The 27,434-nt window shown below is 38.4% G+C and overlaps 1 protein-coding gene across 4 annotated transcripts in view; it reads right to left on the reverse strand.

The window, feature by feature from the left end:
* The window catches only part of POLA1 (DNA polymerase alpha 1, catalytic subunit), a 322,857-nt gene that overhangs the window by 114,978 nt on the left and 180,445 nt on the right, over positions 1 to 27,434 (reverse strand). For all 4 annotated transcript variants that reach the window (XM_036746570.1, XM_036746571.1, XM_036746573.1 and 1 more), the window contains one exon: positions 9,788 to 9,904. In XM_036746570.1, coding sequence (XP_036602465.1) covers positions 9,788 to 9,904 — 117 coding nt within the window. The remainder of the gene's footprint in view (positions 1 to 9,787; positions 9,905 to 27,434) is intronic.

Consider the following 27,434-nt stretch of genomic DNA (forward strand, 5'->3'; position numbering starts at 1 on the left):
GTGGCAACCATGATCCAGAAAATATATGCAATGATTGCTGTCCTGTTAAAGAACAAATTTCCTTAAGAGGGCAAGAAGGGATGGAGTTGTCCCTGGTGGACATGATGGTTCAGGTCAGTTTCATGTTACCATTCTCCTCAAGCACTGTTATCAGGATTAAGGATGAATGGTCTGATTATTACCTCTTTAGGTCAACATCGTACACAGTAAAGATTAGTGGTTTTGTGTCTAATGGAAATTTATAAACTTTCTTAATGATAAATACAGATCAAGAAGGTAGTTTTATAATTTCCAGAAGGAAGAAAAAAACCTTTGAAAGAAAAACCTGTATCTTAAAAAAATAATTATCTCTAATTATCTCCAAGGGCTTCACTCCTCCAAAACAAATTAAAACAGCACGGGCTTTAAGGTTCTCTCTCATTGGGTTCGTATTACCTAGCTTTCTCTTTCTTCTGCAACACTTTGGGCCAACATCTTTTCACAATGCCTCTGGGTTCTATACCTGATTCATTCTATTATACTTCCATAACATTTTATATGACATTATCCCTTCTTTGCATACCTATTACACTCTTTTCCCAATGCTTTTTTCTCCAACAGAAGCATCTCTGACCAGAGTAACCAAGGTCCCATGAACCTAATCATTACTCCTCTCATCCACTAATTATTCTATGATCTTTCTTTGTCAGGCCTTGTGAAGAGAAAAAGGCAGCAAAATGTAGTATATTGTCTATATATTTCACTGCCTAATTTTCATGAAGCCAGTTAGTTGGTTCTCATTTGGTGTACTTCTAATTTTAGGTCCTGAGTCCATACGTCAATGATTAATTGTATGGCTGCAGCAAGCAATGAAATTTTCACTTTTATTGAATTAAAAGGCATTATACTCAGAACACCTCACCACTGTTTCTTAACCAGTGTTGCATGATTCCTTGGATTTGTCAAGAACCTCTGGCTAGGGCCCTTGCACAAAGCCAGAAAACCATAATAAACTGATAAATATTATGCAAATAAATATTTGCAGATGAATATTATGCAAAAAACCCCTCTTGTATAATAAAAAATTATTTTTTAAAATGGCCATTTGGTAAACATGAACAAAACAAAAATAGCCCAATCTTGCAAGTGACATTAAAAGGATAATTACAAAGTCTTAGAACTTTTGGTTTCTAAGAATAAGGCCTAACATAACTACTGAGGAGTGATATTCTCTTTAGTAAATCCCGAGAACACTGAAGTACCTCTTTCAGATGGAAATAATACTAACAATACAGAGACTTTTAAGATTTGAAACACTAAATTTAGAAATTTATTCAATCTGAAATTAAAGATGTAACCCTTAATGGCATTTTATACATGGTAAGAACAAGAAATTCCATAATGGTTCAAAGACAAAAGGATGAGCACATGAGTTATGGTGTGACTGTGGCTAATCACTGTACTCTATGGAGTTGAGAAATCTTTCTGTACTCATCAATTAGAATGTAAGCACAGCGAAATGCAAATGTGGTGGGAAGGAAGAGAAAAAGTAAATCATGCTCTCGGTAAAGAAGTAAATGGAAAAACAAGGATGGAGTGGTGCGAATCTGGAACTGGCTCAATGGCTAGACAAAAAAGTATTCACTGGTTGGACTGGAGGGCTGACTCGATTCTGGTTCAGTACTCTAAAATCTGTCCTTGGCGTTGGGTTACTCAATATTTTTGCCAATGATGAAGGCATAGATAGGCCACTTACCAAATCTGCAAATGACACAAAAGCTGGGAAAGATAGATAATGTCAGGTGAGATAACTAGATCCAAGAAGATACTGACAGTCTAAAGTGATGGATTGAATCTAATTGGAAGAAATTTAACAGGAATAACTGAAATCTTATTCTTAGATTCAAAAAAATAAACTGTCCTATACAAGACAAAGGTGGTGGCTAGTAGAGAAGGAGGTGAATCTAAGAGATGTTGTGGCAGCAGAATTAACGATAGCTGCTTTCAGGTACTTGAAGAGTTGTCATGAAGAGTGTTTAGTTTGATTCTGTTTGGCGTCAGAGGTCAGAACAAGAAACTATGCAGAAACTACAAAGGCAAATTTTGGAATGATATGATCAAAAACTTAACAATTAAAGGTCCAAAAATGGAAATGACTACCTAATAATATTGTAGAAGTTATTCTGTTCACGTATGGGGGAGACCAGATTGCCTCTAGTATTTTCTAGAGCACTTTATAAACTCAGAAAATCCGTGGCTGTTTCTGACAGGAAATACCTACTGTTGAATCATATTATTCACTGTTCCTTTTATTTGAACCCCACAATATGAGTGGTAAAAACATTAAAACACCAAATGCAACAAGGCTCTTCTATACTATAGCATGGTTTAGACCTGTTTCTAATATGAGTGGTAGAAACATTTTCGTTTATTTGCAAATAATGAATACATCTCAGTTAAATTTCTGAAGTTACTATATATAACATATCAATCACTCAACAAGTGCAGACCATGCACCAGGCACTGAGTACACAAATGAAAAAGCTAGGCATTTTTTTTTTTTTTTGCCAATCTGTCCCCTTCCAAGGATTTGCCAAAATGACTAACACAAAAGAAAAGCGAAGGGGAATATACTATATGTTTCTAGGCCTTTCTGGGAACATGAAGTTCTTCCTTTGGATACGGATACGTCAATGCATAAGAAAGGTGATGATATAGATCAACGGTAGGCATACAATAAGCATTACCATGGCAAGACTGACAGATGCTATGTTATTTAACATGCTATGGACACTGTTGTAAACAGGATTCCAGCCAAGAATTAATGTGCATTCTGCACATATTAAAAACTCTAAGAGTAAAGATAGCTTCTTAAAGTGTGTAAACAAAAATTATCAGGAGAAAAAGGAAAACACAGAAAAAAGCACTTGGGTTCCACTGAAGTATCAAGTCTGCTCCACTCAGAGAGAAACACACTTTGTTAGATACAATGGCAACGATCTTGAACCAATCCCCTAGGAATTCGTGGCATAAATGACAGTAAAATAAACATTACGGGAAAAAAAAAATGCAGTTCTTGCCTTCAAGGAGGTTACATCCTATGGGGTATGCCAAGTGTTCACAGATCAGTAAATATAGGATATATACAAAATAAATACACATGACGGGGAGAGAAACTAACAACATCAGGAAAAACCTTTGTAAAGAAGGGACCCAAGATGAATTTTTAAGAGATTCCAAAGAGGTGAAGATGAGGAGAATGAGCATTTCTAGGCATGGGAGACAGCCTGTACAAAAGTGTACTGGGAACAACAGCCAGCAGGTCAACTCAGATAGAGCACAGTGTGTGTTGGGAGTAAAGTATAATCAGCTGGAAAGCGAGGCTTCAGACTGAAGAGCTTTAGATTCCAAACAGGAGCTCATATGCTAAAGGTAATAATGGGAAGCAACCCTAAGTTTGGCAGCTCTGTGACAGACAGACTGGGGGGCAGGAGAGTCCTGAGGCAAGGAGACCAATTAGGCAGGTACTCCAATAGGCCAGGCAAGAAATGGTGAGGACTTGAATAAGAGTGGTTGTTCATACACTGAATTACGGCACATGTAATTCCAATGTTATATAAGTAATCATATAAATTGGACAAAAAATTTTAGTTCTACTCTATAAACCTTTAGTGATTCTACTAAGGTCAACACAACACGGCATTTTGTCCATGTTACTCTCTGAGGCTAAATCTGAATATGCACAAACTTCAAGTATAATGTAAATATGTGCTAACTTCACATAAAATATGGGATGTGGTAGTTTGGCAGAGTAGGAAAAGTACCACACTGCGTTGGGAGCCGGGCACTCTGGACTGACTCTGTTACTAACTAGTTATGTGACTCTGGGCAAGTCAATTGATTGTGAGTTTTCTAAAAATACAAGAACAGGAATATCCGTCCTACCAACTGCATGAGGCCGCTGAGGGTCCCACAAAATACCCGATGTGAAATCACTGTGCCCATGAGGTAGTTTTTTTTGTTATACATCATAACAATCAACCAACCAACTGATCACTGAACATTTACTAAACAACGACTATGTGCTAAGTACACACTATTACTATTCTACTAAGTTCCTACACACTTCCATCACGAGGATATTATACACACACACACACATCCATATATCCAAATTCCGGTTGCTCTTCAGAGTAATGATTTAGGGAGACTACACTTATTTCAACAATGCTGCCGCTGCTCAAACTGAACCCTTGGAACTGCCCACACACATGGACAATTTTCTGATCTATAAGCATTCTGACTTTTTTGCGTGTGTAGATGGAGCTAAAAGAGGCCACAGGTCATTGGGTCCGACCTCCTCCTTTACCAGGTAAAGACACCAAGGCAGAGAGAAGTCAAGAGATCTGCCCGTGGGCACAGTCAGTAAATGTCAGAGGAAGGGTTTAAACTCAGTTGCTCCTGCCTGCAGCATATCTACTATATTAGATGGCTCAGTATATGAATATTCCTTTTCACATTAGAGAAGCATAAGAACATAATAAATGAGATGAGGGAATAAGAAATCACCTATTTAAATAGCATGTTTGGATCCCGCTAGGTGGCACTGTGGATAGAACACTAGAACTGGAGACAATGAAGACCTCATTTCTTATTTTTTTTTTTTTTTGCTTTTTTTGGCAGGGCAATTGGGGTTAAGTGACTTGCCCAAGGTCACACAGCTAGTACAAGTGTCAAGTGTCTGAGGCTGGATTTGAACTCAGGTCCTCCTGACTCCAGGGCCAGTGCTCTACCCACTGCGCCACCTAGCTGCCCTGAAGACTTCATTTCAAATCCAACCTTAGACACTTAACTAGATGTGTGACCTTAAGCAAGTCACTTAACCTTTGTCTACCTCAATTTCCTGAACTGCAAAAGGAGGACAGTAACAGCACCTACCTCATAGGATATGTTTTAAAGCACTAAGCACACAGTAGGCTTTTAGTACACATTTCTCATTCCCCACCCCCAACCCTCACCATGTGAACCTTGCCAGGTACAGCTACATCCCACTACTAAAGGAGAAAGTTCTTCAATTCAGGCCGTTTTCTTTAATGCCCTTACTGGCAAATTCCCTCTGTTAGAATCTCAACCATTTTCAAGGTCCATCTCAAATGCCATTTGCTTTACGAGGCTTTCTTTTGTCCCAGACAAATACAACCTTTCCTCCCTGAGAATGCGCATCATATTTCGTTTGCACTTTTCTTTCAGACTTGTACGTAGCTTAAAGATAACAACTACAGGATTCCTGATCAGTGGGCACTTAAGTGTCTGTTTATCTACCATGACTGTGATGGCACATCAACTCCCTGTTCTTCCCTGCCAACGAGACAGTTCTTAGGGAAATAAGAGGTCATGCTGAAATGTTTGTGGCACCAAGAAATGAACATGTAGCTGGGAAAGAGGGGATATGTTAAATACCACTGCTACAAGTCCCATCCTCCTCGAGGCTGTCATGAGGTAACATGCCTTTGCTGATACGAGCTTTTTATTTTCCTACTCACGTCAAGAAGGTTTGAATCACAAGGCTAGATGTCTTTTTAGTAAGATGTATTCAAATTATCTATTTATATTTGAGAATTATGGATGAAAGTTCCACAGTACTATTTATTCTTAGGGTAACTCCTCTCATACTTGCCACTGGACTGATGAATCACATACTTTACTGCTATAGTTTTTGATGAGATTCCTGTGATCAGCCAGCTCCTTGATACAAATTTAGTTTGCTACCATAGCTAGTAAGCCATAAACTTATTCATCTGCCATAAAACCATTTTTAGGTTAAAAAACAGTTGCTAGGACTGACCTATACACCAGCTGAGGTAGGAAGAACACCTATGTAATGGAGCTGGCCCTTTTCAAGGAGTTTCAATGAGTTTTAGTCACTTTGCCATGCTAGGCATAAAAGGCCCAGTCTATGGGGAATGGAGGCTGTAACAGAATTTCTACTATAATGCAGGATGAAGTGCCACCTTCCTGACGTAGTATTACTAAGTGCTGCAATGCATGCACAGGTGAAAGAGGACAGTGTTTCATTTGAATTTAACCAAGAATTGTAAAGTTTGCTGGAGAGACTAAGGCAGTTCAGGCAAATAGAACTAACCATACAAACTGGCAGAGAAGGCACTGTGCCCATTACCACAATAAGTGGTTTAAAGGTGAAAATACTCTCTCCTATAAACAGCTTTGGTAATGACTCTTGAAACGGAGTTGATAAAGGGTTTGATGGTTAGCCCATGTGGACATAAGCAAAATTATGTCAAGATACCTAGGCTGGAGCCAGCAAAAGTCCTTCTGTTTGGCCCAAACTGAGGATATCCCTGAAGGCCCCCATCCCACCTGATCACCTTGCAAATAACACATGATTTGTATTTAGATTTGAAGAACTGTTGGGATAAGTCCTCTTAAAAAGAAAGGCCAATATTCTCTAGCAGGTCTGGTTGTTCTAATTTAAAGACTAAGGTCTTATATCTGAGTCACTTTGGTTTGGAAAAGGCAGGGCCACACCAAATATATACGGAGCTGCTAGACAGCAGCCACGAAGTTACTATTATACTACAGAATTCTCCACAGGTCAATAGAGGTACTCTAGGTTCTATCAGAGGTTTGAGGGTGGGGGTGGGTGGGAATCCTTGCTCAAATGGAGGTGGACAATCTTTAATTTAGGTTTCAATTGTGGTAGCTAATCAGGAGAGGTCTGTATTGTGAAGATAGATACTTTGAGTTCTTAGGATTTAGGACTTAGACAGACACGGTAGGCTTCTATGCTGATTACTGTGTGCAGGGATAAATGGAAACCCGTCAAGTTGGCTTAACCATCTTGTATAGTTAATATCATGTCTCAGGCTGAAGTACTACTTTATACAAATTCACTGTATAATAACCATGTGATGCTAGTGAAAAAAGTGGGTCACTGTATCACTTAACAGCAGACTGCCTAGCAGACTGCCTGTATCTGTATAAAGTTATGTTAATTACTATAGCCAGTCCTAACTTGGTGGTGAACCAAATAGCCCAGGGCCTGTGTGAGTGGTATATGGTTATTCAGTAGCTGAAACTAGTCGCAAGCAATTTGCTTTCATTGAAGAATTGAATTAGGGTTTTTTTCGTTATCCTTCTACTGGGATCCTTGAATTCTCCTTCACGTTGTCATAGTTTAGTGGGTAGAGGTCTAAAAGAAGCCTCCCTTCCTGAGTACACTGAGGTCCACCTATAACGAAGATGATATGATGTTTGCTGGGCTGGATGACGCCAGCAACAGAAGCCCTAGACTGGACGGTGGCTCAACTAAGAGATAACGGGTAGGGATCAACCCTAAGAAAATTCAACATCTAACATGCTCAGTGAGATTTTGGGAGCTACACTGGCCAGAAAGATGCAGCTTATTCCAAAATAAGCTGGAATGAGCTAATGATACTTGGAACAGCTCAGAGGCTTATCTGATTGATTCCTTAGGCTCTGGAAGACCCAGATTCCCCAAATTAGTATTTTGTTGGGTTCCATTTATGGAGTCACTTCAAAGTCTGCATCTTTCAAGTAGAGTCTAAAACAAGCAATTGACCCCCTGAAAACCTAAAGTGGGTTGTCAAGTGGTCACTTTCGGTGGGTCCTTAGGATCCTGTGTAGCCTAAGTTTTTGGAAATCTCTGTCCACAAAGCCTAGGCTGAGTGAGTCTTCGGTAAGTACCAAGAAGGGACTATATTAGGCTTCTGGAGCCATAAGTGTCCCAAAATGGATATCTGGTATACCACTTTTGCAAAACAGGTGCTTGTCTATTACTGGACTCTAGCTGCTACTGAACAAATATTGTCACAGCACTACCCTCTTGCTAGACTGTATAATCTTACAGATTATGAATCCAGTGATGCAAGATGGTTCCTTTAACAGGATGGGCAGAACTCAGGAGGTTAAAGTGTTAGTGCCATTCCTGGATGGGCTATGATTTTGTTAGAGGCTCAGACCACCAGTCCCAGCCCTGATACTCTGCCTTCTCTAGTGTACCCACAGACCACTGACTATGATGATTTCAGTTCTTGAGGAATGCCATCTTGACTGGTTCACTGATGGCTCTGGCCCATTAAGAGAAAAGTATATATAGCTGAACCACGGCAGCAATTAATTCAGGAGCAGGGGATATCTTGACAGATAAAGAGACAAGTCCTCTCAGTAGGCCAAGCTTTGCCTTCAATGCCTGGCATGGGAGAATGCTTCAAGGATGGGGCAGATAAGATTTTCACTTATTTTATTTAGTCCTGAGGCAGATAAGATTTTATTTTATTTAGTCCTGGGTGATGGACATAGGTCTGGCTGAGTGGTCTGTGTTCTAAAAAGAACAAAACTGGACAATTAAATTTGGGGTCAAGACCAATGAATTTTACTGATGCCTTGAACCACATGGAGCTGTTTATAGGACATGTCAATGTCTCTTAGATACAGCATACTTTTTCTGCTGGAATGAACGGGAGGTAATGGACAAGTGAGCCATCAACAATCAGAATAGAGCACTAGACCTGCAGTTAATTCCTGCCTCAGACGCTGCATGACTGGGTGCACCATTTCATGTCCCTGGGCCTTGGTTTCAAATGAAGACTGTATTTGACAGCTTCTAAGGTCCCTTCCAGCTCTAAATGTATGATCCTATGGAGATGCCACCACAAGACTCCAACATACACATGGATGAATGTGTATTCAATGTGTATTCAATGAATGTGTTCTGGATTTCAGTTCCTCTTCCAAATATTAACTAAAACCCAATTTCCAACAAAATGGAAGTTACTTTTAGGTAAAGCTAAAGGTATATTTTGTGAATTATTTCCACTCAGTATTAGACTATTACCACTGAAGGAAAACTAAACTCATTTTCTTATTCTCACAGTTCAAGAAGACACATGGGTTTGCATGATAATGATAATAACTGAATTCAACAAGTATTTATTCAATGCTTTAATAAGTGTCAGGCACTGTACTAGGTGCTGAGAATACACAGATCATCAGTATCCTCAAAGGGCTTACACTGGATTTTTTTGGAAAACCAGTAAGGACTTATGAAATTCATTACAAAATATACAAAAAGGAATTTTCTAGGGAGGATAGTTATTGGTGGTGGGGAGTATAGGTGTGGAGGATCAGGAAAGGATCAGCACAGGGCATAGATCTTGAACTGGGATCTGAAGGCACCTAGGGACTGATTCTATGAGGTGGAGCTTAAGGAGGAGTGACTTCCAGTTATGGAGAGCAGCCTATGCAATGACACAGTGGCAGGAGAAGGAATCTCATATACAAGGTAGAACAAGCAAGTCAGTTAAGTCAGCAAGTCAGTTGGGAGAGTATGTAAAAGAAAACATGAAATAAGCTTGGAAAGGTCGGCTGAAGCTGGATTCTGAAGGACTTTAAAAGCCAAACAGAAGTTTAGGGCAGCTACTGGAGTTTCCTGAGCAGGGGAATGACATGGTTATAACTGTCTTAAGGAATATCACTTTGGTAGCCTTGTGAAGGATGGACTGAAGAGAGGAGAAATCAGAGGCAGGAAGATCAATTAGGAAGCTGTCTGTGGGAGAGGCAGTAGTAAGGAATGATCTAGAGTAGCGGCTGCATGAGGGAACAGAAATGTCAGCAACTCCTCTAAGTGGTAAACGAAGCCACATATACTCTTTCTCTACAAAGGGCACATAACACTCTCGAGTTTACAAAGTGTCTTACATAGTCATGTCACCTGATTCATAAAATCACACGGTCCACCTGCGTGCAGTCTGGTGATTTATACACCTACCTCTTGTCTGAGGGTGGCTTTCATGCATGTCTGACAGAGAGGTCCGCTGCGGGAGAACTGAAGGGGAAGTCGACGAGTTCTAGTCTGACATGTTGGCTCTTCACATATCAACCAACCCTGGAGAGAAAATATAAAAATCTGTTTTAAGTACAAATCTCTGTAACATTTCATGAAGATGATGCATTTATTTTATTCCAAACTTTCCTAAGAAATTGAGAAATGGACTCGAGGAATATCATTAATTTTTGCTAAAGAAGCATTTCATATTTTTCAATTTCCTATTCATTTAATAAGCAAGTTCATTTGAAATGAAAATTTTAAAAACACATACATTAGCTTACCTACGACGCTTTGTTTCTTTAAAAAAGACAACAAAATTTAGATCATTATATGAATGTAAATTGATAACTTTAGTAGGTCACTTAGTAGAAGGAGCACTGAAGAAGGTATTAAGTTGCCTTGTCGCCCCCATTCATTTAAAACTAATTAGATTATTCCTTAGATTGACCCTGGAGATATGATACTAGCCCCAGTGACCCCAGGACTTAGATGAGTTTTCCATTTAAATTAAAATGGTTTAAAAGAAGTACTACCTTTGGTTCCTTAGCCTGTTTCATTCTTCACTTTCAAATTCTTTACTTCCTTCCCTTTCAATAGTTCTAACATTAAATACTGCTCACTTAAGATTTTATGTATATCTCAAGTTGTTCAGAAGGAAGGTGTCATAAAACATACTAAGTGAATATACAGAAGTCTTCCAAACAAGGATTCTAAACTACAGTGCTACTGAAGTAACTGGATTACCTAAAATGTAGGATACTGTCAAAAGCCAACATTTCTACAAGGGAAATTAATTACATGCAAAAAAATCAATACCCTGTGATAAATACAAAAAAAAAAAGGATAAAGGGTATTTATTTTGTACCTCCTTCTCCAAGTTAGAACTCTGTTATTTTTATTCTCCTCGTTAAGGTGTGTGTTATGTGTGCAGAGACACACAGACACTCTCTCTCTCACTTCTTAATTTTTTCAGGCTTTTAGATCTGCCATTCATTTCCAGGAATGATTTTATTTGCCTTCTTTGCTTTGTTTGTGAAGTGGGGAGGACAGATACGCAGCTATTGCCTCTCCCTTTTAGATCTCAGGCATAAAATTTTGCATTTTCGGGATATGGATTTAGATTTGAAATAGTTTTTCTTTTGTCTTTCTACCTGAAATATGAGGAAAGGAAGAGGAAAGGGAGGAAAAAACACAGAGAAACCCAGGAGCACACAGAGAATTTCAGATTGACTCCCTTTGGTCAGGGATGGGCAATCATTCTCACTCTCTACTCCTGGATCCTCCCTCCCGCACTGATCATTTGCCCTGCCTGATTGGGAAGCCAAGACCTCTTCAGCCAGAGGGGAGAAACACTGATCGGGAGGGGGTAACTTTCCATTCAACTGCACACGGTCTGACATTCTTTCAGAATAGAATGCTTCTCGCTCTTAGAGACATACAAAACAATGGTAAAGTATTTGTCACTTATTCCTGCTTTATCTAATGGTGTTCACACACTAGAGCCCTCTGCCTACTATTAATTGTGTCATAAACATTCCTAGTTAATAAAAAGGAATACTGTGCTTCATGGATCACATTTCACTGTTGTATCTATGTCACGACGTGATTCTGATGATGTTGTTTATAGGAATTCATCAAATATCTATGAATCACATACAACGTACCCAATACAGCACCAAGAAAGACACATCTGGAGTACTGTGTTCATTTCTAAGCACTACACTTTAAGGTAGATATGACAAGCCACAATGTGTTCAGAAAAAGGTGATAGATATGGCAGGAGGACTAGAGAACATGCAAGAGGGATCAGATAACGGAACCAGGGATGTTCAGTCCTGAAAGAGACCTACAGGGGACATCACAACCACCTTCAAGTACGTAAAAGGTTGTGAGGTAGAAAAGGGATCAGGCCGTATTGCTCTGACTAGAAGACAGAACTAGGAGCAATAATGGTGGCAAAAAGTTAGCGTTCAGTTTAAGGAAAATCTTCTGAACAGTTAGAGCCACCCAAAGTAGAATGAGCTACGCCGCAGGTAGGCTGGATTGCCATTTCTAAGCACATGACTCCTAGATCATAGAACAAACTCGATTTTCTCCTCAGCTTCAACATAACACCACCTGCCTGACTGGCATTTCCAAACAGAAGTCCATTAACCTAAAACAGAACTCATTATCTCTCATCCCAAACCACTACCCTTCCTGACCTACTGTTTCTGTCAAGGGCATCACCATCCTCAGGCTCTGTTTGCTTCTCACCATCACATCTAATCAGCTGTTTCCATCTCCAGGATATTTCTAACTGAATCCTTCTTTCCATTCCCAGTCACCAACCTAGCTCAAGCCCTTGCCCCACAGACCAGAAAATGTCAAGCAAGTGGCCTACAGGCCCAAGTATAACCAGAACCAGATTAAAATGTAATTAAGAACTATCTAACAAAATAGATAGAAAACACTATTAACAAAATTAATTAATACGGTTTTTTAAGTCAATATGCGGTCCACAGGGATCCTTACGTATAGTTTATTCTTGAGTCTTAGGTTTCATAATTGGTCTCCTTGCTTCTTGTCTCTCCTTTCCTCAGTTCATCCTCCACACAGCCACCAAGACTGATGATGTCATGCCCCTGCTCACAACACTCCAGTAATCATTCCTTACTGACCCGAGGGAAAAATATAAACTCCTCTGACGTGTACAGTTCTTCACAATCTGGTCAGTCTTCCTCTCCAGACTTACTGAACATCAATCCTCTCATGCACACTATAGGCTTGCCAGAATGGCCCCATGTTTTTCCTCACATGACATCCCACTTCCTGTTTCTGCCCCTCTGCGCAGGCTACATCTGGAATGGGCAGCTAGGTGGAGCAGTGGATAGAGTATTGGGCTTGGAGTCAGGAAGAATTCATCTTCCTGAGTTCAAATTTGGCCTCAGACACTTACTAGCTGTGTGACCATGGGCAGGTCGCTTAACCCTATTTGTGTCAGTTTCCTCATTTGTAAAATGAGTTGGAGAAGGAAATGGCAAACTACTTCACTATATTTGCCAAGAAAACCACACAAATGGGATCATTAAGAGCTGGACACAACTGAAACAACTCCTAGAATGCCTCCCCACCTCTGTCTGCCTCATAGTATCTTTAGGACCCATCAAAACTCCAGTGCCACCTTCTTAAGGTCTTTCCAGATACTCACAAGCTCTAAGTGGCTTTCCCCAAATTACCCTGATTTACTTTATATCTACTTAAATGTATACTTAAACAAATGTGTTTCCCCTTATAGGATACAAGCCCTCAAAGAAGGAACAATCTTCTGTTTTGTCTTTGTGGCCTTGGCAGCCAGCACAGTGTCTGGCATATATACAGCAAGCACTTAATAAATGCTTCTTCATTGACTGATGCTTGAGCAGGAACAGGTTGGATAAACTGGAATAGATAGATGCCTTTGGGGTCCCTTTCCTCTCTTAGATTCTATAACACTGTAAGTGATATGAGAGAAAACACTCTCTGTCTTTGAGGAGATTACAGACCAGGTAGATGAAAGACTTATAGACGTGGAGGGAAAGTACAGAATTTACAATATGGTTTATAATCGAGTTATAAGCTGTGTAAAAGATTAAACATGCCCTAAGAATTCAGAGAAGGAATGAGGGGGACCTTAAATAGATCTTAAAAAAACCCCTATAAACAAGGAGAAAAAACAATCCCCTGGTATTATGTAATTCATGCAGTCAAATGTACAAGTATATGCATTTTCTTCTATATTTTGGGAAGCCATGATTTTATCACTGAGTTCTTCCTATCATCTACGCAGATCAGATCACAACCTCTCTACATCTAAAAAAATCTGTCTCCCAGTTCAAATCAACAAGTGTTTGTTAATTGCCTGTAATGCACTATATACTGAGCTAGGTGTTATCCTTAGATTGTGAGCTCTTGAGGTCAGGGTCTCTCTTTTGTCCCTTTTTGGATGCACAGTGCCTGGCAAACAGCAAGCATGTAACAAATGCTTATCGACTGACTGTAGTTGAAAATTTACCACCCTGGAGCCAATCTGGTTACAAGTACTTCTGAACTTAGCTATGTAGGCCCTTGGATAATTGACACAGTAGACAGTACTCAAATCCTTTCCTGCTGGGGGGTTAAGCCTTGCCAAAGCTAGAACATATACCACAATGAAGCATCAGAGTAGAATAAGTACCTAATTAACCTAAGCCCTAGTATCTGTTTTCTTGGTTTAAGACCAGCTATACCCACTGCATTTTAAATACAGCTCACAGACAGAAAAGGTGCCTCAAATTTTTTTCCTAAAGTTTCTATACGTATTCAATACTACCAATGCCCCATTCCTGAGGACATCATAGTACTATTTAGAGAAAAAAATTAAATAAATGGTGGAAGAGAAACATCAAATGATGAATGTGAATATATGTCATCACTCCACCATTCTTCTAGGATTCTTACTTCTGTAGCTGAAATCTACCGAGGCATCATGTTAAGAATACTCTTTTAAATGTATGGTCAAGAATAGTTTAGCATAATAAAAAGAAAACTATTTGGAACCCAAAGCCCCAAGTTCAAAATCTGGCTCTTCCAGTTACTAGTTTCGCAACACAAGGTAAGTCACTTAACTTCCGAGTCTGAATTTCCTCACCTGTAGAATGAGGACAGAAATTCCCTATAGTAATGAAATCACAGACCCAGATCACCTCCATACCTCCAGGGAATACTTTATATCACTTATTTCACATGATTTCTGGGGAGCAAATCAGATAATACACACAGGTATTTTGTAAAGAGTTATATTACTACTGGGCTAAACAAAGCCATCATTATTACTGTCAGACTACCCAAGCTAAGCTACTTTTTACTTCGTGCTAAATGAACCCAGAAAAGGCAAGACGATTGAAAAATACTACCAAACTTTAAAACAAAATATACCTGTAAGGCAACAACTTTAAAATATATTTTTTAAAGAGCTGTACTTGTGGTCAGTTGTTGGAACATTTCTTTCAATGCATTACGACTTCAGCATTCAGGATAGTGAATCACCAACCAGGGAGTCGCTAAGTTGTTGTATCACCTGTGTTCAGAGCAAACATGGAGCTCTATCACTGACAAAGTTACTAACTAAATGTCCCTTCAATTCACATAGAGCCTAGGTAATGTAATTTGTCTAGACTTCCTCCCAGTGAGAATTAACATTAAAGAGGTCTTTTCTTCTTTGTCACCTCTCTATTCAGTATTTATTTGAGTTTGTTTGTACTTACTATCTGTTAATCTCTCTTTACAAATGACAACAATAACCAGGGCTATTATGCATGGAAATTAAACATGCAGATAAATGTGTGAATGGGAACTATATTTGAAAAAAATATATTAGAAGCCCTTAGCTCTTTATGTCTCTTGTTTTGCTTTGATAATTAAGCTTCTGGTCTTGATTTGCTTTAAATAAAACTTTTCTGAAGGAGAATATATTTCAATCAAATTCAACATAAAGCTGTTCAAATTCAATTTTATCAACTATATTTCTGTTAACTCTTATTTGACTAATCTCAAAGGACTAAACCAAACCAAGACATTACTGCGAAAGAGCACATGACAATATTTGTAACCCAACACGCAAAGTATTTTAGTAGTCTGTGATGAGGCAAATCACAAGACCATACGTAGTGGTTCTTCCTCTCCTTACAGAATAAAAAAAATAGAAATGAAAACATAGTCTCTAATTTAACACAACTTCAGTTAATATCATCTCCTGCTTTAGTCTCAACATTGATTCAAAATTCATTAAGATAATTGTATGAAAACTACCAAATACTGATTGGTTCAGACAGATAAAGTGTCTTTCTGGTGATTCAATTCAAATGGCTTCCATGTGGTCACAGAAAACAAGGGATGGGGGGAGTTATTATAAGTTATATATAAGTTATTATAAGTTATTATAAATTATAAGTTAAGGCATTCTCAGTCACTGCAATTTAAACATACTTTATTGCATTTGTGTGTATGTTCTCATGTCTAGAACAGTTTAATTCTACAACCATTTTTTTTAGGAAGGTCTACCAAGGCAAACCACAACCTGTCTACAAATTGGTAGTTTTGTTGTTTTTTTTTTTTTTTGGAGAATTGTTGTCGGTGATAAAGATTTGCTGTTATGCAGATAATGTGATTGAGCTCTTCCAACTCAGGCAGTCTGACTTCAAACAGTCAGATTTAGGGCTGTAAGACACACACATCTTCTAGCGCTACACCTTCATTGTATAAATGGGAAAAAAAAATAAGGCTCAGAAATCGAATGTGACTGACTTGCCATTCAGAATTCCTAGAGAAGTCTTCTGATTTCAAAGTTATCATTGTACCATTTCCTGCTTCTTTTTAAGGAAAGAAGGTCTTGAATTTAGCTAAGAATTTTTAGAAGTAACTGCAAAGATTCTAATGGCCTGAACTGGATAAAGAATTGATTATTTTCCCAAAAGTAAATGCTATCCTCTCTATTCAAAAGAGCCTTTAGTTAACTGCTAAGTTTTTATTCAGCTATGGACAAAATGAAGGCCTAAAATGTATGTGTTTAATTGTTCAAGCATGGAATGTAGACCTTTAGATTTCAAATCCCCATTCTATTTTTCACAGACACTAGATCACTCACATATGTTTTAAGTATCATTAGCCCATTCCTGAAAATTTAGACATAACTACTTATAAAACAGACAGGGAAACAGACATATGGTCCATCCCCATACACAAACTCAAAGCCTTTTCAGCATGATGGGACCTGCCAGAACTTACACTGAAGGATTCTGCTTACCTCCACACAATGATGAATCTATCACAGTAAGCTCTTAGTGTCAGACCCAAGGAAATTAGCTATAGGCTAATGCCGGGACCATCCAAGGATCTCAATAAATTATCTGATCTAAGTGGTATGTACAAAACGTACAAATTAGAAGTGATTAAGTTAAGAGACTTACTATAAGGACAAAGAATAGGTCTCAATATAAGACAATTTCAGCATTCTTTAATTCCTAGTATATTTACCTAGAAAAAAATTCAATTTCATACTTTTTTTTTAGTCTTCTGAATCATACAAAATGGTTTATTCTTCTCACATCATATCTAACCAGGCAATGAAGTCCCCACATTCTTTTCATTCCCACTGCCACTCTCCCTCACTCAAGTTTTCCTATCTTTAATTCATTCTGGGCATAATTGCCAGATTAATGTTCCCAGAACACTATTTCATCATGACACCAGCACATATTCATAAACTTTCAATTCTTTCCCACTGCCTATAGCTAGGCTGTGTAGTGGATAGAGGGCCAGGCCCAAAGTCTGGAAGACTCAACTTTGTGAGTTCAAATTTGGCCTCAGACATTTATTAGCTGTGTGACCCTAGGCAAGTCACTTAACTCTTTTGCCTCAGTTTCTCATCTCTAAAATGAGATGGAGAGGGAAATGGCAAACCACTGCAGCAACTCTGCAAAGAAAACCCCAACTGGGGTTATGGAGAGTCAATTATGACCAAAAAAACCCACTAAACAAAAATTCACTTTCATACCAAACTTTAAGGTCTACAACTCAACTTTCCTCCCATAATTCCCTGAGCAAAGCAGTACAATTATAATTATTACTCTTTAGTTTGATCAAAGAGGTTACTTGACTTGCCTATGATCACACAGATGTATCACTTGTTTGGAACTGGGAACTGAACCCCAGTCACTTGACTGCAAGTCTAGGGCTTTTTTTTTCCTTTAAATGTTTTATTGATGCATTTTTTTTAAATCTGTCCTTTCCCAATGACTCCTCACTCCCATAGTGCTTCCTTGTAACAAGCATTTTTAGTTAAGAAAAAAAAATCACTTGACTACCTCTGAAAATGCCTGACTTCATACCTATAGTTCATCACCTTTCTGCAAGGAGCGAGTCCTCTGAGGTCACCTTATTGGTCAGACGTCTTAAGTTTTTCAATATTGCTTTTTTTTTACATTACTGAGGTGATCATGTAAATTGCTTTGCTCTGCATCAGTTTGTATAAGTCTTCCTGAGTTTCTCTGAAATCTTTACATTCGTTATTTATTATAGCACGATTATATTCCATTTTATGCACATACCACAATTTTTTCAGTTTTTCAATCAACCAGTTGATGGGTACCACTTTCCTTCCAGTTCTTTGCTACTACAAAAAGTGCTGCTGTAAATACTTTTGTATATGTTGAATTTTTTGCTCTTTCTTTGACCTTCTTGGGAGTATCCACCCAGTAGCAATATTACTAGGTCACAGGGCATGGACAACTTAGTGATCTTTTTAGTATGATTCCAAATTGTTTGTTTTACTAATTCACAGATCCACCAAAAGTACATTAGCACGCCTGACTTCTCAAAGCCCCTCCAACACTTACTATTTTCACCTTTTGTCATCTTTGTCAATCTAATGGCTCTGAGGTGAAATCTAGGAGTTATTTTAATTTGCATTTCTCTTATTTCTAGTGGTTTAGATGTAGCCCTCTTTCGACCTCCATATTATAGATTCCAGACCTTCTATAATACTGAACAAAATAACTTTCCAACTACTCTAGTTGCTACCGTTCTAGTTAGATCAGTTTACTCACTATTTTCAAATACAACTAAAGCATTTCCAGTCTGGTATCCTTGCCTACTTCAGGTCCCTGCCTGGAGTTCCAGCCATCACTAAAGGCCCAGTTCATTTTGCAATTCCCCACAGCCTTCTTTAACAGTCATCTCCACTGAATTCCTCTTCCCTCTAGACGCCAAGAAACACAATTTTCCACGAAAAGTAAATTTAAGCATACCTTCTCTGGTCGCTCACATGGAGACAATTTTCACTGGACCACCTATTTCATGCTTACTGCATACCACCTTTTATTATCAACATCCTTTTAAAAGGTCAGTAACTTTATGCCACTCACTTTATGTACAGTAAATACATAATTAATATTGATTAGTCTTCATATGATAGGTATCCTTCACTTTTATTTAATAAGTCGCCAGGGTTACAGAACATCAGCAAAAAAAAATCATTTAAACAACAGTTAGGAGTGAATGCGCTGGCATTCTTTAACTGACTAGTTAACAAGAAACTGAGAGATGTCATTATTCTAGAATATGAAGCACAGAAACACCTCTTGGTTGGATGACAAAGATCATAATCATTATTTGTTCACTTTAATTAAACATATAATCAGTATTATGAGTCAACAGAGACCTGGAAGTAGAATTCTGGCTCAGATTCTTACTAGCTGCATGACCCAAGGAGAGTCACTTAAGACTCTTTGAAACTCAAGTTTCTCATTCTAAAATGAGTAGTAACACACTACCTGCCTCTCTGAGCTCCTGTGAATCATGCGCTTTGTAAACCTTAATGTGCCATGAAATAAGCGTGTTAATTCAGTCAAAACTGTTCTTAGATACAGCATGAAATGGAAAGAGTAATTTAAAGTTATAGACAGAAATATGGTCTGGACTTTCATTAGCGCAGGAAACTCGCGGTGAGTAAACTTCCTCTACCAGCGCAGATTCATGTGTGGAGAGTTGTCCAGAGCAATGGGAGTTTAAATGCCCTAGGGTTACCTAGTGAGCACACGTCGGAGGCACGACTTGAACCCAGGTCTTCCCATCTTTGAGGCAAGCTCTCTGTCCATTATATCAGGATGCCTCTCTGGTGAGAGGGTAACTCTCAGCACTCACTGGAGGATAAGGGAAGGAAATGTGAGAAGCCTTTTCTTCCTTTAGTGGTTCCTTTAACGGAACCTAGCAAGAGTTGTAATGTCCCACGGTTCTGTCTTGATCACAACCAAATCTGAAGAACTATGCTCAGTATTGGATGCCACATTTTAGGAAGAGCACTGATAAAGTGGAGAAGATCCATAATCAGGCTGGTAAAGAGCCCTAAGACCATGGCATATAAGGACTGCATAGAGGAGCTGGGGATGTCTAGACTAGGGAAGAAACATTAGGCAACACCAAGATTACCTTCTAGCATCTGAAGGGTTATCAATTGGATAAAGGATTAAGCTCATCCTGATTGGCCCCAGAAGGTGAAACTAGAAGAAATGAGAAGTCAAAGAGAGAAGAACTTTGTCTTGATGTTAGGAAAAACCTCCTCACAGTTCAACCTATTCGAAAGTGGAATCAGCTGCTTTTGGAAAGCAGTAGGTTCCACCTCATTAGAGATTCTATAGGAAGAATGGATGGCCACTTGCTGAGGATGCTGCAGAAAGCGGTCTTGCTCAGGTACAGATCAGACAACAGTTTTCAAAGGTTGGTTTGTTTGCTCATGATGGTATTCTCTGCCATGGGGAACTGGGGAACATCAAACATGTTGGTTGGCAACACTATGAAAAGATCAGGAGACTCATTCATTTTTGATTTCTCTGGAATAGGAGCAGCTATATCATTCAGTTTCTGGTAAGCCTGATGTCTGCCATGTTTTGAGGCCACACAATGGACCAGTTTTGTTAATTCTGTGGATAGTAATCACACTTCATGAAATAAAACCATTAATAAACTTTCTCTTATCTGCAATACAACACCCAAAATTCAAGAGCACACCTAAGGACACTTGCAGCATATTCAATGAGATGGTTGTTTTGAATTGAGACTATAAGATAGGAAAAATCTCTCTTTATGTAAATACATGCATATGTGTATATTATGCAGAGATTTGTAGTGAATGCAGTCTAGTCCTTAGGGAAGGGTAGGGTGAGTTACGAGAACCCTTACTTTTCTGTACCGTGGGCACTTACAAATGTCAACAATATAAGATAAAATGGCCAACTCTGGGGAAGTGGGACTCATTTCTGTCACTGTTTCATATTGTACATTTATCCCATTCCCTGTGAGGAAGAAAGGAAAAGTCATTTTAGGCACTTTTAATCTAAGTGTAACCTTTATCAATATTCTGGGGTTCCCTTACAGACACATTTCTTTACAACAGAATTATCACCAGTATAAAATGGGCCTTCCTCTAGACCGTGCACAGTATGGGCCCACAGCTGCTGCTAGAGACTGACATGTTGTGATTTGGGATTTCCAGAAATATCAAAAAACAAATTGCTCTCTGACCCACATTTGCACCCAAAACTGGGGGAGAATTTTCCTAAGGTCTCCAGGGGAAGTTTTAACAGGAACATAATTTTGCTTTTAAAGTTAAATCCTCTACACAGCAACATGCTGGCATGTCAAAGAGTGATTATTAAGTCTCGGAGGTGCCGAAGCAGGAGATGAAAAAGCAGAGCACAGAAAAACAAATAAATAAATAAAGACTAACTATGGGACAAAGTTAATACAAAAAATACTTTAATGAAACAGAGAAGTGGAAAGTATCTTCTAGGTCAACGTAAGAGTTTTAAATCATATGAAAATTGATTTTTAAGTAAGACATCTCTTTAAATGTACCATCGCATGTCATTTCACACAAGATATTTGAAGCTTATTGATCTTCTCATCTGTGCAAAAACTAGGCTCTGCCATCAGCCTGCTGAAAGGATAATGGAGCACTCCCAAGTCCTTATGATAGGTTAGATGCAAACAGTGGTCCTCATTTTAACACATATAATAGCACCACAAGTGGACAAATTCTAACCTCAGCGATTGTGCATTATAAAATAAATTAGCAAGTATGTTCTACTTTGCCTCACATCAAAACCAATACCCCAGCCTTGTTATCTTAATTTTCAATCAGAGTTTGAGCACCAGAAGATATAGCTAAGGAACATTACAGAGCTACACACAAGCCATCTTAGCCTGCTGCATGTACTATGTGCAGAGAAAGCCAACAATTACCAGCAATTTTATTTTACCACTGTAGGACAATACCAGAGCAGTTAAAATTGTCTCCATGCAAGCAACTGGGGAAAATATACTTAAAATGACTTTATATGGAAAATTACATGGGGGGGTGAGGGGGGAGGGTTCAATGGAGGCCATGTCTTTCTGTAGGGGCAGCTAAAAACCTCTCATAGTATATTCAAGTCTGTTCTATAAAATGGTCTCCCTATTCATCCAACTCAAAGACAAGCTCCGTTCTTAGGCGATAATAGGTCACAACTAAGTACACAGTACCTTGCTTCAGGAATAATTTTGCTTTGTCTGTCAACTGTCAACAAAACACAAAGCGTTCATACAGCCCAGTCATGTATTGTGGATGTTAGAGATCTAACAAAATACAAATAGGAAGAATTCAAGATTTCATAGGCGCCCTGGCTCCACTTCAGACAGGAAACAGAAAGCATTTTCCCTCCACATTCCATTAATTTCCATTGTATTACAAATCCTTTCATAAAAGACATATTTTTGTATGAAGCTTCATGTGACTTGTGGATGCAATGGAACAAGAGCAACGAATGTCCGATTTTCCAACGTGAATGGTAAAAAATATGCGTGTCAACTAAGGTACATATTTATTTCAACAAAGAAGCTGAAAAGAATCCAACAGAATTAAGATAGTGAATGTTTCACCAAAGTACTTATAGTAACATTTAAATGGTGATAATATAAGAAACAATTTTTCTTATTACCTGCTCCAAGTACTTGTTGAAAAAAACATCCAATTAGATATGTACCAACTAAAGCAGTAACCTCAGGAGTAAATGTGACCAAGCAGCTTCCAATACATCCAACCACTAAAGATTTACAGAAAAATATTCTGAGCTGGCATGTTTCAGGGCATCCAAATGTGAACTTTCTAGGGAAAGTATTACAAAAATCTCATCAAGTTGATCAAGGTTCAAATGCAAGCGTACTTCTTTTTAAAGTTCCTAAATATTTGTTCTTTTCAAATAAAATTAAAAATCTCAAGAATGGGCGAATTTAAGATCCATCACATAAAACACTGTGAAGTGGCCTGAAACTGATTTACTTACGGAGGCGGAGTCTTAATGGTTATGCAGTATGTCATCACTTTTGAAGGAAACTATTAATGAACTGGTTTTTAAAAGAGCTCCCTTTCCTTTCCTTCTACTCATCAAGATGAACATGGACTAACTAGGATAATCTTAGGGAAACACCAAACCTACCCACACCCACATACCCACATTCCAAGCAAAATACTTGTAGTCCCTTATCAGAGTAGGTTTTGCTTTTCCATTTACTTTTTTAAACTCTATTTAAAGGTTGTGCTTTTGTGCAAGTGATATTCATGATGTATCATTTAATATATGTGCCTCCTGGGATCAAAAACAAATAACAGCAGAATGAAAAGCCCTAAGAAACTGGCTCACAGTTTGGTCACCTTAAAGCCAGACTGGAGTTCAGACCATCACCAAGCAATGTTTGTTCATTTAACTTTAATTATTTTCTCCTTGAGAATGGTAGTAATGAAACTGAATATCTTTCATGGCTTCGAAGGGCAGGATGAATAGTCTGTAAACAGAACTGCAGGCAGACGAGAGAACTGGCTGAGCCATGGGGTTGCTAGGTGATGCAGAATGGAGATCCCCAAACTTGTTAAGGTTTACTTTGCTTTCATGCCACTTTCACACAGGCTCTCAAAAGTTTTGGGAATTGATTTTCAGGTGGCCATTAAAAAAAAAAAATCCAACCACTTGCACTTCCCACATTCATGGAGATGACATTCAATCCCAGAATGTGGAAGGATCAGAAGAAATGATCTTTTTCAACATATGATTTACATATACTATGTGTACCTAAATAAATAAAACTAAGGCTAAACGGTCTGAAAAAGAAAAAAAATATTCTCAGCATCTGATAAAATTTCCTCAAAATTAAGCTTCCTGCTGGACTAGTGCCGTCACTGCCTATGCTGAGTGACCTTCGGACACCAAAACAAGAAAAAGATGAAATATGAATTGCTTAGACACAAATTATCATCACAACGCGACAAAACCTCTCCGTTTAGCCACTCGCGTCTCCTTTCTCGTCTCCACTCGAGTTGATGGCGTGTGAGGTTTTTCTCCCCCACCCCCACCCCAGACCTCCTTTTGAAGTAGCTGATCAGAGATTGCCCAGTAAGAGCACTTTATTAGATCATCAGCCAGAGGGTTTCACAAGTACTGAGAGCAATGGGCTCAAATGCAGCACATCAGCTGTAATAGACCAGGGGCTACTAGTAAACTGCAGACACTGCTGAGAACTTTTCATGCACTGAACTCTTGAAAAAGCCCCATCTCTCCAGCTTAAATGCAGCTGCCTCTTTCAATGCCGCAAATGGGTAAATTTGACAAAAAAGCCACCATTAAGACTACATGAAAGGCTCAAGACAACATCCTTTCAATGCTTTGTACTTCAGTAATCAGATGTACTTACTCACCCCCTCCCCCAAACCCGATCAAGAACTATTTCTGAATGGTAGGAAATAATTCCACTTTGTACATCTTTTAGTTAATCAAGACTTTCTATTCAGCAATTTGACCTTTTGTTCAAAACAGGATTATCAGTTTTTTCGCCAGTTACCAAGGGCGACTCGCATGGTGAACATAATTGCAATAATTTGCAAAACACCATGGCAACCCACATTACAACTAGGTAAATACTGGTCTTTTGTGCTACATTGTTATTTTCAGAGATGCTGAAGTCAAAGAACGAATGACAAATGAACACAAAATTTATATTTGCTTTGTCTCAAAAGAGAAGAAAATTGATAACAAGAATTGGGGGGAAACCGACTACAGCTGTAATTTCTAACTTGATTAATTAGGATGGTAACAGTCCTTAACAGTATATTCAACAAACAGCCCTGACTTCGTCTCTCCACCCACCTCTCTCTACACCACTAGCACCATATCCCCCTACCCCAGACAAATTTTTTCAGCTTGGAGAACAAACATCCCCCATTTGCTCTTTTCTTCAACTTAATGGAATCCTTAATTACAGAATATTGTTCTCCTGCTCTTCATTACACTGAAAACCGTAGAGAGAGAGAGAAAAAGGGAGAGTGCCAAAGCAGACAGGGTAGCTACAGTCATTCCGTCTGCTTCTTGTGGACACAACGGGCCCAATGATGAGACGGCATTTTTCTGGTATCAGCAGCTGTTCCGTAGCAGACAATTAAGTAGAAACTATTTAGTTTTGCAGAAAAGCAACTTCTCTCATCTTGGTCGTGTAAGGTAAGTCAGGCTATGTCCAGAGATGAAGTTTCATGATTTCTATGTATCATAACATCAGAGGAGGAAATAGTAACAATAAAAAAAATTCCGCTTGAAATAAATTGCTAATAATACTCAACTGAAATAGCTCCTGGATTATATTTGCTGGCTGTTATGGAGACTCAGTAGTACCACCTAAGTGAAGGTACTACCCCAGGGATTACAAACTCACTCCAATGCTTGTACAATGATCAATTTTTAAAAAGAAAATTAAAACTGTATGTTAGCTACCTAAAAATCTATATAGAAATCTCAAACTACCTGGCAGATAAAAAATAATCCACCAAATAAATAGTAGGATACCAATTTTACAGATAAATGTGACTAACAGTTACATGCTAATTATTTTATTTTGCAGTAATAGATAAAAATGATAGGCATAGTTTTAAATAAACTTTTTTTGGGGGGGGGTCTGAATTCTGTCCTAATTCACAGCTTTTGCTCAAAGAAAATGGAAGCTACTATCTTACCTGAAAGGTATAATCTGGGTGCCAGGAAAAGAGAAGGACTTCTACTAAAGCCATAATGAATACAGCTCCTTGAAAGCAGGCCTTCTCTCTCTTCTCCAGCTTTGTTAAAGTAGCAGCAAAGGAAAGTCAGGTCCCCAAAACAACCTGAAGGATTTTCTTTGAGTTCTGAACAATCAAATTTTTTATGCCAACTTATAACACAAAGGGAACATTACTACCTATTGCCACAGGAGCTACACATTTCCAAAAAAGATAAGTAAGGTTCACAACTTAACCAAACTACAATTCTAAGTATTAATGTTCTAACATGAAGAAAGTATAGTCATTATGGTCTGTGTTAAGAAAGGGAAAACAATATAAGGTAAAGCCACTGTCTTTTAACAGCTCTCATTTTGTGAATGTGTATTTCATATTCCACCTTGATTCCCAACTCTATAAAAATAGGGTCATGGCTCACAGAATCATTTGTTTGAAAATTAATGCTTATAAATCAGCCTGAGGACCAACATTAATCTATCCAAGCTAAATACTTTCCGTATCTAAAACCTTAGAGCCAAAAAGCTGACAAGTACACTCCAATTAGAATTCTTGAAATATATATAAATCTCAGAGGAAACCCACAACACTGTCACATATGTACATGATTTATCATATGTGATCTGCCACACAATGGACTACATTTTGAATTGACGAGAGCTGAGAGAAGGAAAACATTTTAAGGTAGTATTGTATAAGATATAGAATCTTTGTATATATTATCTGACACATTGGCATCAGATGCCATATTGCTGTATCAGATCGGCATCAGAAGTACAAAAGGAAAAGGGAGGACACTTACCTCCAAAGAAGGGTCAACTCCCTTAGTTAAGCTTGAAATTTTTCCTTCTTATATGGTAGCCCCTACCATATATTAAAGGAAGTGTGGCATAGGATTGAAAGGTAGCATTGGAATCAAGGTAACCCAGATTTAGAAATTCCATTAGGTATTTATTAGGGGATCATGGGCCAGCCACTTGACCTCCCTGAGTCTCAAATTCCTCAAATGAATATAACAACAATAATATTAATAATAATTGACACCTCTATAACCAACCCATTTGGATTGGTGTGAGGCTCAAATGAATAAAGGTTTTGAAAATTCCAAAGCACAAAATATCAGTGAACAACATTTTTACACTTTTAATAATAACATGCCATTTTTATTAGCTAGATGGACCAGGAGAAATTTAACTTCGATTTTCTTAGAGATGAGTAACTAAATATTTTGTAATTCCTCCTAAGTTTTAACTTCTTTCACTGTTCACAAATTTTTACCCTTAAATTTGCCCTGTTCTAGCTTATACCCATTTTCTTTAAATGTTTTGGTAAAGAAAAAGTTTATTATTATTCTCTAAGTAATAAATTGTTTTATGCACTTTATTTGAAGAATGCTATTAAATCATCCCTCAACTTTCTCTTTAGGTTGAATGACCTCAGTTCTTCAGCCTTTCCTTGTAGTTCTTCTATCCAAACCACTAAATCACCTTCACAGTTCAACGTCAGAACTCCAAATTCTCTCCATCTTTATAAATGAAATTCCTCAAACTAGGTTCTCTCCAGATCTCTAGCACTAACTCTCCAGTCATCTCATGTCCTGACTACTCCAACAGCCTTCTGGATGGTCTCCATGCCTCACATCTTTCCGCACTCTTACCTGTCTTCTCTCTGCTGCCAAAGTGATCTTCCTAAAGTACAGGTCATTCCCTAATGCTCTCCCTATTCTCCAGGACCAAACAGAAAAGCTCTTCCCAAATTGGCCTCTTCCTACCATTCTAGTTTTCCTCTACTGCACTCCCCCTTTCATGTACTCAAATGAGATAACACATGGACAGTGCTTTGTAAACCTTAAAGCACTACAGAAATACTAGCTGTTCCTATTTTTCTGCAATGCAGCTATATTGGTGTATTTGCTGTTTCTCAAATACAACTTTTATCCATAATTCTATCCCCTCTTCACTGGCT

The sequence above is a fragment of the Trichosurus vulpecula genome, chromosome 2 (assembly GCF_011100635.1).
Source record: "Trichosurus vulpecula isolate mTriVul1 chromosome 2, mTriVul1.pri, whole genome shotgun sequence".
NCBI lineage: Eukaryota > Metazoa > Chordata > Mammalia > Diprotodontia > Phalangeridae > Trichosurus > Trichosurus vulpecula.